The sequence below is a fragment of the Hemitrygon akajei genome, chromosome 3 (assembly GCF_048418815.1).
Source record: "Hemitrygon akajei chromosome 3, sHemAka1.3, whole genome shotgun sequence".
In the NCBI taxonomy this organism is placed as follows: domain Eukaryota; kingdom Metazoa; phylum Chordata; class Chondrichthyes; order Myliobatiformes; family Dasyatidae; genus Hemitrygon; species Hemitrygon akajei.
Window position 1 is genome coordinate 28,838,996 of NC_133126.1, and position 14,856 is coordinate 28,853,851.

Genomic DNA, 14,856 nt, shown 5'->3' on the forward strand with positions numbered 1-14,856 from the left:
TCTCCCTAACCTGACTCCACCTCCACTCTCCCCCCTCACCTGGATTCAGTTCTTGCTTACCAATTTTTGCTCCACCTCTTCCCTTCACTGACCACCTCCAGGGTCTCGATCTGAAGCACCAACAATTCCTTTACTTTGACAGATGCTGCCCAATCTGCCAAGTGTCTCCAGCAGCTTTTGACGCCTGGTCGACCATTATAGTCACTGTGTGGTCCTTCAATGCATCATGTCCATTTTTGTCCATCCATGCTAATTCCATCTGTACCCTTCTATGCCTTGCCCATTCAAGTGTCTAAGTGCCTCTTAAATGCAGTGATTATATCCAATTCCACCACATTTCCATCTGTCTTATAAAGGTTCCATTTTCCTCTTCATGTGTATATTCTTTGACGTGTCCCACAATCTTACCATTGGCAACGTATTCTACAGGCACAGCAGTTGAATCCGATTGTAACTGCTACATTATGTCAACTGATCTAACCCATCAGAAATACTACCCATCCCTACTCAGCTACCTTAAACTGTTTCCTCTCTTCCACAGTTCTGATGAAGATTTGACAGGCAGTGCCTCAAGGAGGCAATGTCCATCACTAAGGAACCTCACCATCTGGGACATGTCCTCTTCTCATTACTACCACCACGGAGGAGGGACAGGAGCCCAAAGACAAACAGCTTCTTTCCTTCAGTTATCATATTTCTGAATGGTCCATGAACATTACCTTATTACTCCTTTACACTTATTTTGTAATTGAGAATATTTTTTATATCTGCGCTGTACTGATGCTGCAAAACAGATTTCCTGTCACATATAATAGTGATAATTAGCCTGATTCTGGGCCTTGGACCTGAAACATTAATTCTGTTTCTATCTTCACACTGCCTGACTGTCTCATTTTATTTCAGATTTCCAATAGCTGCAGTACTTTGATTTTCAGTTTTCTCCTCCAAGACTATGACTGACCCAACAGCATCAGAACCCACTGACTTACAAATACAGCTTCAAGCATGGGCAACAAACTGCTCAGATGCACGTGTATAGTACTTCAGTTGAACGCCACCAAGGTCTCTCACCTCACAGAAGGTCCCCGAGTAACCATGCAGACAGTGACACCGGAAGCCACCGAGCAAGTCCTGACATTGTCCTTCATTCAGGCATGGCTGACTGGCACATTCATTTATTTCAACCTCGCAGTTTCTGCCAACAATCCCACGTGGGCAGATGCACTGGTAACCACGCACACTGTTGGGCTGAAATATTGAACAGGAAAAGGTCACACCAACATCAATAAAGGTCCTTTTACATACCACATCTTCTGCAGTCAATATTCTTGGAACATAAACCCCACCAAACTCCCTCTTCTTCAAAGATCCTTTTACCCCTTGATCCAGATTTCAAGATTAAGATTATTGTCATATACACCAGGGTGCAATGAAATTCCTTCTTTGTGTGAACCTCACAGAAGTAATCAGTATATAACAATAGTAAACAAAGCAATAAATACAGCAACAAGCACAGAACAAAGGAAATATCAGAACATAAGTAGCTGCAGAGTAGTGAACTCTGCCCAATACAGCAAGGGCACATCGCTCCCTAACATCGGAGAAGGCTACATCCAAAGATCCCTACCATCCGAGCCATGTAATTATTTTGCAGTTACCATTGGGCAAATAGTACAGAAGCCAGAATTCCCTCATTAGCAGCTACTTCCCTTCAACCATTCACTTTGTAAACTCCAACCACCACTACAGTTTAACAAAACTATGATCACTGATTACTTTGCACTAAAAATGAACTTTCTAAAATTATAATTATGCTTTTGTAAAACTTGTATATAATTTAACATTGGTTTATTATTGTTACATGTACCAAATAACAGTGAACAGCTTATCTTGCACACTGTTCATACAAATAAAATCATTACATAATGCACTGATGTAGAACAAGAGAAAACAATAAAAATTGAAGAATAAAGTGAAATGGCTACTGAAAGAGAGCAGTGCAGTTAAAAGATAAAGTACAAGATCATAACAGGTAGATACGAAGTCAATTTATATTTAGTTTATGATTTTCTTGTTAATGCTGCTTTTTTATTTTCTTTATTTGCACAATTTGTCCTTGCTACACATTTGTTACTTGTCAGTCTATGTTCATGCACAATTTTTCATTATCTCTATTGTATTTCATTATTTCCCTGTAAATTTGCAAGAAAAAGTGTCTGAAGTATATGCTAACACATATGTACTTCGATAACAAATTTTACTTTGAACAATATGATGGCATGCACCTCTAATTCTGTTGCAATAAGATTTTCATTGCATCTGTGCATATGAAAATAAACTTATCTTTGACTTTGTACCCTGTGTATTCTGTGTAGTTCTGTTAAAGACAATTCAGTTCTGTACCTTGCAGGTGGCTCCATTCTGGCACTGTCCATGGCAGTTATCAATATCTAAAAGAAAATGTCATATTGTGCTTAATTAGACTACAATTCAAAGCACATTACATATAAGCCAGTTATCTGAGGCAGTAGTATTAGCTGCATTTTAATCATCTCCCCTCTCCACATACAGAACAGCACTGACCAAAACTACAAGCTCAGACAAAGAACAGACTACTGGAGCAATCAGCAGGTCAGGCAGCTTCCATGGACTTGGCTCCCATCTGGAACGTCCAATATCTTTTCCCCTCTAGAAATGCTGTCCTCCAGCAGTTTGTTGTTTTGCTTCAGAATCCAGCATCTGCAGTCTCTTGTGTGTGCATGGATTTCACGTGAGACTACCCCCCCCCCCCCCCAACTCCTTGACAGCAAATCAGGATTTGTAATTGGAAGAGCAGCGTATCCGGCTTTCCCTACTCCTTAACATTCCCGATGAGGAATAGCCACGGGCTGCTTCCTCTTCACTCTCCTTTCAGCACCAAAAGCTCCAAAACCTCAGGAAACACAGCAGGACTTGTAATCCCAAGCAGTTTATGCCATGGGCCACAAAACATAGGAGCAGAATTGGGCTATTTGACCCATCAAGTCTACTCTGCCATTTGATCATGGATAGAAAATCAGCCATCTTAACTCTATTTCCCTGCCTTTTCCCCATAACCTTTAGACACCTTTAGTAATCAATAACCTATCAATCTCTATTTTAAATATACCCAATTATCTTCCCTCTACAGCTATCTGCAACAAAGAATTCCACAGACTCACCACCCTCTGGCTAAAGAAATTCCTCCTTCATCTCGATTCAAAAGGATGTATATGTGGGGCTTGTATTATGAGGCTGTGCCCTCTGGTCTTCAACTCGCTCTATTTGAAAACATTCTCTTCATAGAACTACAGAACCATAGAACATTACAGCACAGAAACATTTCCACTATCTGGACCATTCTATGCCCAACAGTGGGCGACAGAAACCAGAGATAGGCATCCAACTGGAGCCCAGAAGACCATAACACACAAGGGCAGAATTAGGCCCCCATTCAATCATTTTCCCTCTAACTCCTTTTCTCCTGCCTTCTCCCTGTAAAATTTGACACCCTTTAGGTCAAGAGCCTATCAACTTCACTTTAAATATACCCAGAGTTAGTTGTCCAGCTGAAGTCTGATGAAATCTCTTGTAACCATTCTCCCTTGCTCCTGAAGTCTCAAAGGAGTTTTTGCAGCAGCTTGACTGCTCGCTCTCCCATTCCCACACCTCTTGACAACCCCGAAATCCAGTCTGTGAAGGGCAATGGAGAGTCTGACTGCTGGAGAAAGGAGAGTGGCAGAAAGGCAGCGGGTACATGATGCGTCACTTCCAGGATGCCATACTCTCACCCTCCTGGTCGCTGAAGCAAAATGATGCATTTCACTGTACATTTCAATGTACATGTGAGAAATAAACGTGTATACACACACATATATATATACATACACACACAAACACACAAAAATATAAAACAGAATACTGACGGAGGTCACAGTTTTGTCCAGACCATCCCGGAAGGCAGTCACAGTAATATCCACCAATCAAATTTCTGCAAGTGTAAGAGTGAACACAAGGCTCCGCCTCACATTCATTAGCATCTGTGAAAGGAGAGGGAAGAAATGCAAAAGAACGAGAAAGAGATAGTCAGCAACCACACCATAAAAAGCATGCAAGCAGAAAAGCTAGAGAAAGATCCAACACATTCCCACTGAAAGAAGTCCAAATCTGTCTAGTTATGCTCTTAAAAAAATGATGCTTGAGCAATTAATCAATGGAAACACTCAGCAAGTCAGGCATCATCTGTGGAGAGAGAATCGGAATTAAGATTTCAAGTCACGGACCCTTCATCTGAGATCCTTTGCTCAATCCAACAGTCTCGTATCTGACCACACTTCTCTTACTGCAGAAGCTGCCTGTGCTGAGTGTTTCCAATAATTCTGCGGCCAAACTCCTGGAGAAACTCAGCTCATCAGGCAGCATCTGTGGAGGGAAATGGACTGTTGAAACTGTTCCTTTGGCCTGGAAAGAGGAGAGTTAGCCAATCTAAAAAGGGTGTGGAGCAAGAGTTAGCAGGTAATGGGTGCATCGAGATGGGGTGGGAGGATTGGCAGGCAAGTGAGAGAGGGGGAAAAACAGAATGTTGCATCACAATACAGGCCCTTCAGTCCATAATATTGTGCCGACCTTCTAACCCTTTCTATGACCAATCTTAAGGCTGATTTATACTTGTGCATACGGGCTACGCCTCAGTCTATGCCGTAACCCTGATTTTCACTTCTGCGTCACTCTATGCCGTAGCAAGCATGCGTTGGTGTGCGCCAAAACGCTAGTTGGCGGTGGGGTTTCTACGCCACTGTGTTGAGTTTCTTCGTGAGAGACATGGACGACGAAATGCATTTCAAACATTTTCACATGTCGGCAGGTAGATTTGAGGATTTGGTTAATCTATTTTGCATTGGTGTAAACACAGTATACAAACATGGCAGAGAAGAAGCAACCGGAAATGCGTAGGAGGAAATGCGATGCTACCAAGCGGACCAATCACAGTTGTTGCCGTTTGCGTCACGGTGACTTTTCTAGAGAGGGGCACGTCACCCCGCTGCATAGGGTACACAATAACTATGGCACTGATGCGACACACAAGTATAAATCAGCCTTAAGCCTTCTCTCCTACGTAGTCCTCTTTTCTTTGATATCATCCATGTGCATATGTAGGGGTCTCTTTAAGTCCCTAGAGCATCTTTAAAATACCTACCTTAATGTAAAAAAAGGTGGAAGCTCTTGCTCCATCCCCCACCCCCATTTTATACTAGCTCTCAACCCGAAACATTCACTGTGCATTTCCCTCCACAGATGCTGCCTGACCCGTTGAACTCCTTCAGCATGTTGTGTGTTGTCCAGATTTCCAGTATCTGCAGGTTTTTAAACAAAAACCATTCTCATTTATCTGGTGTGCCTCTGCAATGCTCCACTCACAGCAGTAAGGTTAGAGGACAAGAGTATACACCTCTAAACACTCACATTATGGGGCCCAAAACAGAAGGAATTGGGGATTAGTAACGCACACAGGTGGGTGCTTGCTTGCCTGTTTGTTTGCAGTTCACAAAGCAATGACCAAACCCTGTGACCTCTTAAACAGAGCAAGGCCATTCACCTCTAGGGACTATCCTACCACTCAATTAGATAATGGCTGACTTGTACACAGACTTGCATCCTCCAACACCATTGTCCAAACAAAAAAAACGGTGCCGAGTCTTGCTCTATAGTTAGACATGCATGGAGCACTTTGAGAGCCAGTTGTACAGCATGGAAAAAGGCCCTTCAGTCCATGAAATTCCATGCCAACCAAGATGTACATTTCCCAGGACTTGACCATATTTAAATTCTTTCAATCCACATACCCATCCACATTCTTCTTAAATGTACATAACTGCCACACCATTCAGCACAACTAAGAAGCTCTTAGACAGGCACATGGATGAAAGAAGAATGGAGGACTATGTGGGAGGGAAGAGCTAGATTGATCTTGGAGTAGGTTTAAAGGTTGACATAACATTGTGGGCTGAAGGGCCTGTACTGTACTGCTCTATCTTCTATGCTCTATTATTTAACAGTTCCTCTGGTACAAGATACATGAACTGGGACTTTCTTAGATCTGTGTATTTTTAAAAACGTGCTGAGGTCAAGAGGGTAAATGCAAAGTAAGAAATACTCTGAAAACCTTCGGATAAAGCCTGCTGAGGCTGACACAGATTCGGAAAGCCTTGTACAGACTGCAGGACTCTCATCTCTGCCAGGTCTCCACCCTAAGCAAACACTTGAAATTTATTAAGGGTCAGGTGACTGTGTATATTAATACACACTCCTCTCTAAACCATTTTCACGGTTACCACAACATTCCCCCCCCCCCCCCCACGCATACAGTAATTACTGCAATTAAAAACAGGAAACAGAAGTTAAGATTTCAGGGAGGGAATTCAGTACCACCAAACAGGGCACCCGAATGAAGCCATGCCAACCATACTGAAAGAGAAATTGGCCTTAGGTCTGAGCCCACCCTGCAGGAGACAGGGATAAGCATGCTGCAAGGACAAAAGAGCGGAATTCAGCAATTATATACCGGTCTGTCCTTCAAGATCATGGCCAAACTATATCTCCACTCCATTTCATTACACTATCAAGATTGTTACACGCAGCCACAAGCCTTAATTGCAAGAGGCAATCAACAATCTATTTACTCAGTCTCAACCACTTTACAAGCAAAAATCAGCCTGAGACTCCCTACCCAGCTGGCAGGTCTTCCCAATCCACTGTGAGGTGCAGATGCACTCAAACCCGTTAACACGGTCAATGCAAGTCCCACCATGCGCACATGGATGTGATGCACAGTCATTTATATCTGTGGAGAGAGATAGTTGGTCAGTCAGTGAGCGAGAATTAAAATTAGTTTTATCAGCACCGAATTAGATAACGTAAAATTTGCTCTACAGCAATACAACGCAAAGAAAGCAAGGAAGGGGTGGGTAGGGGGGAGGGGTGATCAGGGGGGGGGGGAGGAGGAGGAGAAAGGGGGCAGGCGAGGGGCAGGAAGGAGGAAACTACGTCCATCACTGAAGGTAACAGAACCAACCTACCAATGGCACAGGTTGTCCCATTCCAACCTGAAGGACACTGACATTCAAAACCAGTTGGGACCTCATGGCAGGTACCTCCATTTGCACAGGGGTTGGACACACAAGCATGCTCAGCTAGAACCAAAGAAGCCAGTTTGAGATAATTAGAGCCAAACTCAAAACTTGCACAACATAATCCTCCTCACCTGAACCCAAAACATGCACAAATTAATCCTCCCCACCCGAACCTGCCTCGACAAAGGATCAAGAGAAGGCACTGACTAAAACTGGAGGGTGAGCAGTTTCATCTTCCTGCATGTCAACACCTCTGAAGATCTGTCCTGGACCCCAACATATTGATGTAATTACAAGGGCGGTACGATAGCGGCTATATTAAGAGTTGGAGGAGACTTGCTACATCACCAAAGACTTGAAAATTTTACAAATGTACCATGAAAAGCATTCTAATGGGTTCATCACCCTCTTGTATGGATGGGCAATTGTCAAGGAACAGGAGAAGCTGCAGAAAGTTGCAAACTCAACCAGCTCCAACATGGGCATAGCATCCCCAGTGTCGAGAACATCTTCAAGGAGAAATGCCTCAAAAAGACAGCATCCATTATTAAGGACTCCCATCACCCAGAACATGTTCTCTTCTTATTGCTCCCATCAAGATGGTGGTACAGAAGCCTGAAGACTTACACTCAATGTTTTAGGATCAGCTTCTTCCCCTCCGCCATCACATTTATGAAAGCACAATTAACCCATGCACACTACCTCACTGTATTTTTCCTCTTTTTGCGCTACTTAATTTTATATATTTATTGTAATTTAGTTTTTATTTTGTATTACAATGTACTGCTGCTGAAAATCAAATATATTTCACAACATATGCCAGTGATATTAAAACTGATTCTGATGGAGGATTACCACAAAATTCAGATAGACTTCAAAGATAAGCTTTATCTTGATGATTAGCTTTATTTGTCACAAATACATCAAGACTGTAAAATGTGTAGCTTCAGTCAACCATCCAAGGATGTGCTGGGGGGCAAACCCAAGTGTCACCATGCTTCTGTAATCAATATCACATGCCCACAACTTACTAAATTTAACCCCAGATCTTTAGAACGTGGGAGGAAACTGGAGCACCTGCAGGAAACCCATGTGGTCACAGGAGAACGTACATAGACTTTACAGACAGCGGAGGATATTGAAGCCTGATCGCTGATTCCTGATGTTGTAAAGTGTTATACTAACCTCAAGTGTTACACCAAATAACTAACAAAATCCATCAAAACCCTCCTTCTATCCACTCCCTGGCCTTCCAATGAAATACTTTCTTGCTCTAACAGAGTAGCCACTGGAATAGAATTATGCCTCTGAATAAGTTGCATTACTAAATCAAAAAATTCTCCAACCTCCAGTAATTTCTCCCCTTCTCTTTTTCCCATTCCCTATTCTAGCTCCCATCTTACACTTTTTCTTCTCATCTACCCATCATCTCTCCCTGGTGCCCCTCCTCCTCTTTCTCCCATGGCCCACTCTCTTCCTTTTCTTCCCTTAACTTCTTCTGAAGATTCCTCCTCCTACAGCCCTTAACATCTTTCACCTATCACCTCTCAGGTTCTTACTCATCCCCCCTTCCCCCACCTACCTTACCCCCCATCTGGTTTCACCTTCAAATTCTTCCACCTTCCTTTCCTATCTTGATGACTGTTCCTTCCCAAAATAACATCTGCTTATTCCCCTCCATAGATGCTGCCTCACATGGGAAGTTCCTCCAGCATTTTGTATGTGAACTTGTCTGGATTCCCAGCATCTTGTCTTGTCCTGTCCATACTACCACTGGGCTATAAACATGCAGGAGCAGTGTGTGGTTAAGTGCCTTGCTCAAGGACACACATCGAGCCTCAGCCGAGGCATGGGGGAAGGGGGGATGAGTAAGAACCTGAGAGGTGATAGGTGAAAGATGTTAAGGGCTGTAGGAGGAGGAATCCCCATGTTTAACATCAGTCATTAAAGATCCCAACCACCCAGGCCATTCCTTCTGCTCACAGCTACCATCAGGCAGGAGGTACAGAAGCTTTAAGACTCAGACCACCAAGTTTAGGAACAGCTACTTCCCTGCAACTACTCAGTTCCTGAATCTTCCATACAACCATAATCACTACAGTTTAGTAACATCGTGATTACTTTGATCACTTTGCACTAAAATGGACTATTTTTTATCTAATTGTGGTCTTTCTTGTAAAAATTGTATACAATTTTTTATCTTCAGATAGTTGTATATCTGGTCTCATGGCTGCAGTATGTTACACACTTACCAATCTCACAGGTCTTGCCAGAATATCCTTCAGGACAGGCACATTGATACTCGTCGGGTTCCGTGTTCATGCAGGTCCCCCCGTTGACACACGGATGGTGTGTCCCACAGTAATTCAAATCTTCAGGGGTGAAGAGAATTGTTTTCAGTTAAAGGGTCAGACACAGAAGCCATGTGCACACACCAAGACCCTCGGGGTTGAGATACCAGACATTCAGCCAGGTCTGTGTACAAGCAAGGACCTGTCATTGTCCCAGGGCACCTGAAGCTCATTAATCATTGATCAGCCAGGTGCATAGTTCAATTCACACAAAGACTTAAAACTGTGTTGCTTTTAAACCAAGTTCTGCCCTTAAAGGTTTTGAAGATATTAATAAAGCAATAGGCATGTCCTAATGGGTATACTGGTAGAGGTCACTTAACATTGAGAGAAAGTAATGGGGAAGTTAACCCGAAGTTTTCCATATTTTGAGGAAAACAAAGTAACAACATGAACATAAACTGGAATTAGAAACCAGGCTCAACACAGAGCAAAACAACTTGCGTTTGACTGCACTGCATACTAAGCTGTGGGATTTGGAGTATTGTGTTCAGTTCTGGTTGCCTCGTTATAGGAAGGAGCAGAAGTTTTAGAGAGGATGCAGAGGAGATTTATCAGAATGTTGCCTAGATAAGAGAGCATGTCATATGAGGATAGGTTGAGTGAGCTAGGGCTTTTCTCTTTGGAGTGAGGGAGGATGGGAGGTGACTTGATAGAGGTGTACAACTTGGTGAGAAGCATAGATAAATTGGACAACCAACTCCTTTTTCTCAGGGTGGAAATGGCTAATATGAAAGGACATAATTTTAAGATGATTGGAAAGAAGTATAGGACATGTCAAAGATATGTTTCGTTTTGTGGGTTTTTGTTTTGTTTTGTTTTTTTTACACAGAGTGGTGGGTGCAGGCACATGCTGCCAAGGATGATGGTAGAAGCAAATACATTAAAAACATTAAAAAGACTCTTAGATAGGCACATGGACGATATAAAAATAGAGGTTGATGTGGGAGGGAAGTGTTAGATTAATCTTTGAGCAAGTTAAAAAGGTCAGCACGACATTAAGGCTGAAGGGTATGTACTGTGCTGCACTGTTAAATGTTCTATGTAATTTGTTTGAAGACAATGGGGCTTAGAGTCAAAGAATTGCACAGTAAAGAAATGGGCCCTTTAGCCTTTCATGTCTATGCAGACCCTGCCAATCTACATTAATCCCATTTGCCAGCACTAGGTCTCTACCATCCAACATTCGTTTACCTAAATGCCTCTCATTCGTAGTGGCTGTATATCCAATTCTACTATCTCCTCCTACAGTAGATATTAATTATTTTTGGAGTAAAACCAAACTTGCCCCTCAGATCCCCTTTAAAACTCTTCTCTCAACCTAATCTATGACCTCCAGTTTTTGATACTCCACCCATGGGAAAAAGATTGTGACCATCAACTCTCTCCATGTTTTTCATAATCAAGTCAAAGAGCTCTACAGCTCAGAAACAGGTCCTTTGGCCCATCTAGTTGGTTCCAAACTGTTATTCTGTCTAGATGTGTGGAAGTGTTATTCTACCTAGTCCCATCAACCTGCACCTGGGCTATAACGCTCCAGTTTTCTTGAATATTGGCTTCTTTCACTCCAACAAAAACAAACTCGGCTTATCCAATCTCTCCCCATAGTAAAGTCCTCCAATCTAGGCAACATCCTGGCAAACCTCCTCTGCAGTCTTTCCTGCACAATCACAACCTTCCTGTAGATTGTCAGGGAGGAGGAGGAAATAAGCTAAGGGCTGAAACTAAAACTGTAAGGATTTTGATGGATGCATCCTCAAAACTATACAAAAATATTCAGCATTAAATGGAACCATTATGTGCGTGACTCAACTAGCCATTACAGCATCTCCTCAAAGGCAGGAAACTAGTCAATCGTGCAATTTCAATGGGGTGTAATGGTGGGCGTGTGAAATTTTCAGCTAGGCTTCCTGTTGAGGTACAGCTTTTACTCAATCAGGAGTGGAGACAGTAAAGAGAACTGGGTTTCCAAAACGACGGAGTGGCTGGCTAATGCAAAATGGTCACTGGAGCAAGACAAAAATAATGAAGGGAAAATAGTTTCAAGGACTGGAAGTCAAAATGAGCCTTGCAGAGACTTTACAGCAAGGAAAATGGACAATTTGAATCATAGTGGCAGAGAGCCCTACAACACAGAAACAGGCCCTTCAGCTTATCTAGTTCATGCTGAACTATTATTTTACCTAGTCCCATTGACCGACACCTGGATCACAGCTCCCCATACATTTATTTATTCAAATTTCTCTTAAATATTGCAATTGAACCCGTATCCACCACTTCTGGTGGCAGCTTGTTCCACACTCTCACCACCCGCTGAGTGAAGTAGTTCCCTCTCAGGTCCTTGAACATTTCACCTCTCACTCTTAACCAATGACTATAAATTTGGTTCAAATGATCTGGGTCTGAAATCTGCAACCATCTCTGTCCGTATAACACACTCCTTTACTACAGAGTAATTTGATCCCTCTTGACTAGAGCTATATCGTCCACCCCGGCACTCATTGTAAAAGCGAGTTCTGCATTCTTACCACTCCGAGAAAAGTTTTAGAATAGAGATGAGGAAGAATTTCTTTAGCCAGAGGGCGGTGAATCTGTGGAATTCATTGCCACAGATGGCTGTGAAGCCCAAGTCATTGGGCATTTTTAAAACCAAGGTCGATTGGTTCTTGATTAGTAAGGGTGTCAAAAGTTACGGGATGAAGGCAGGAGAATGGGGTTGAGAGGGCGAATAAATCAGCCATGATGGAATGTCACAGCATACATGATGGGCTGAATGACCTAATTTTGTTCCTATGTCTCATGGTCCAAATTGTTTCTCCAGATTTGTTTAGGCAAGTCAGCCTGTCAGAAAGGGCAGTGTTGGATCTTTCTGTCTCACTGGGTGCACATTGAGGATTGTGGCATACCGGTGGAACTGTTAGTCAGTATATGCATTACCTTTCTACAGTTCATTAATAGATATTTGTACCTTTGTTGCAGAGTAGACCACCCCAGTTGGTTTCACAATTACATTTCCACGGCTCCACACACGTCCCATGGACACAGCCTGGATATGGGACACACTCATCACAGAACTGCCCCTGCCATCCATACAGACACCTGGAAAGAGAGGGTGAATCAAGGTTAAAACCAGCCATACAGAGGAACTTCCAGGCGCAATGTACCTTCGAGCTATAACATTCAGACTGATCACCAATATGACAATGGCAGCACTTCTGATAAATCTAAAGACCATCACGCACAATCTTGTGTCCAAGGCAGGCACAATAATACCTAGAACAGTACAAGCCCTTCAGCTCATGATAGTGAGCTGACTTTTTAATTCACTTTAAGATCAATCTAACATTTCCCTCCTACATACTCGTAACTTTTTTCTTCCCCCATCCATGTGCCTATTTAAGTCTCTTAAATGTTCCTAATGTATCTACCTCTACCACCACCCCGTCAGGGTGTACTACAGACTTAACACTGTAAAAATCTAACTCTGACATCCACCCCACTACACTTTCCTCCAAACACCTTAAAATTATGCCCCCTGTACTCCAACGTATTTGACTGTCCACTCTATCTACACCTCCATCAAGTCACCTCTCACCCTCCTTCGCCCTAGGGAAAATCCTTATCTTTCTCAACCTTGCTCATAAGACACACATGCATTGAAGCCTTTTATTTTATTTACAGACAAAAGTATGGTACAAGCCCTACTAGGCCAACAAGCCTGTGCCACACAATTACATCCATGTGACCTACTAACCCTCAAGCCTTTGGGATACGGGAAGAAACCAGAGCTCTCGATGAAAACGTAGCTGTCATGCGGAGAACATGAAAACTCCTTACAGAGAGCAACAGAATTGAACCCGGATCACTAAAAATCACACACTAGAATTAACCACAACACTAAAATTCATCTCCTCCACAATCTCCATCAGCACAGGAGCACCGCAGTGATGTGTACTTAGCCCCCTGCTCTACTCACTTTCCACCCATGACTGTGTGGTTAAATACACCTCCAACAGCATATATAAGTTTGCTAATGACACCACTGTTATGGGCTGTATCAAAGGTGGTGAATCAGCATACAGGAGGAAGACTAAAAATTTGACCGAGCCGCGTAATAACAACAACCCCTCATGTCAATAAGACCAAGGAAATGATTGTAGACTTCAGGAGAGGGAAACCAGAGGTCCAAGAGCCAATAATCAGAGGTGGAGAGGGTCAGTAACTTTAAATTCCTGGGTGTCACTATCCCAGAGGACCTGTCGTGGACCCATTATATAAATATAATTGCAAAGAAAGCACGACAGCACCTCTACTTCCTTAGAAGTCTGCAAGGATTCGGCATGTCAAAAATTTTGGCAAACTTTTATAGATGTGCAGTGGAAAGTGTGCAGACTGGCTGCATTACGGCCTGGTATGGGAACACCAATGCCCTTGAGAGTAAAATCCTCCAAACAGTAGTGGATTCCGCCCAGTACATCACAGGGAAAAACCTCACAACTAATGAGCACATCTATGTGAAACGTTGCCATAGAAAAGCAGCATCCAAAGATCCTCACCACCCAAGCCATGCTCTCTTCTCACTGCTGCCATCAGGTAGAAGGTACAAGTGCCTCAGGACTCACAACACCAGGTTCGAACAGTTACTACACCTCAACCATTGGGCTATTGGAAAAAAAAGGGATAACTATACTCATTTAAGGACTCTTATCTCATTATTTCATGATTATTTATTGCCATTTATTTATATCTGCATTGTCCATCGTTTACAGTTACTGTTCTATAGATTTGCCGAGTATGCCTGCAGAAAAAGAATCTCAGGGCTGTATGTGATGACATGTATGTAATAAATTTTACTTTGAACACTACCGTGCAATGCTTACAGCTCATCTTCAGAACCCTCCAACATAGAAGGGAGGGGACCTGGAACATATCAACCATGATCAAGGTGAATAGCGAGGCTGGCTTAAGAGGGCAAGTGGCCAACCCCAGCTCCGATTTTCCAATGTTCCATATCCCTTTGAAAACTGACAAGTACTTCCTGCAAGTTGCTACAAGCAGGCTGCTAATGACTGCACACAAGACAGCATCAAGCTCCTGGAGAAGAGAAAGTACCAGAGTTATCCACCCTGCGAGCGAGATGGGAAAACTCAGAACTGCACCCCTTACAGCAGATTATAAACACGAGATTGTGCAAATGCTGGAAATCCAGAGTAACACACACAAAATGCAGGAGGAATTCAGCAGGTCAGGCCGCCTCTATAGAGGGGAATAACAGTCAATGTTTCAGGTCGAGACCCTTCATCAGGGCTAGAAAGGGAAGAGGAAAGAAGCCCCTCCCCCAAAAAGCCCCTTGTAGC

General features: G+C 42.9%; 1 protein-coding gene across 1 annotated transcript in view; it reads right to left on the reverse strand.

Moving 5' to 3' along the window:
• LOC140724802 (protein jagged-2-like) overlaps positions 1 to 14,856 on the reverse strand; it is a 258,587-nt gene that overhangs the window by 60,940 nt on the left and 182,791 nt on the right. The window contains 7 exon segments of the mRNA XM_073039432.1: positions 1,072 to 1,248; positions 2,404 to 2,450; positions 3,945 to 4,058; positions 6,746 to 6,859; positions 7,095 to 7,208; positions 9,401 to 9,520; positions 12,468 to 12,598. Coding sequence (XP_072895533.1) covers positions 1,072 to 1,248; positions 2,404 to 2,450; positions 3,945 to 4,058; positions 6,746 to 6,859; positions 7,095 to 7,208; positions 9,401 to 9,520; positions 12,468 to 12,598 — 817 coding nt within the window.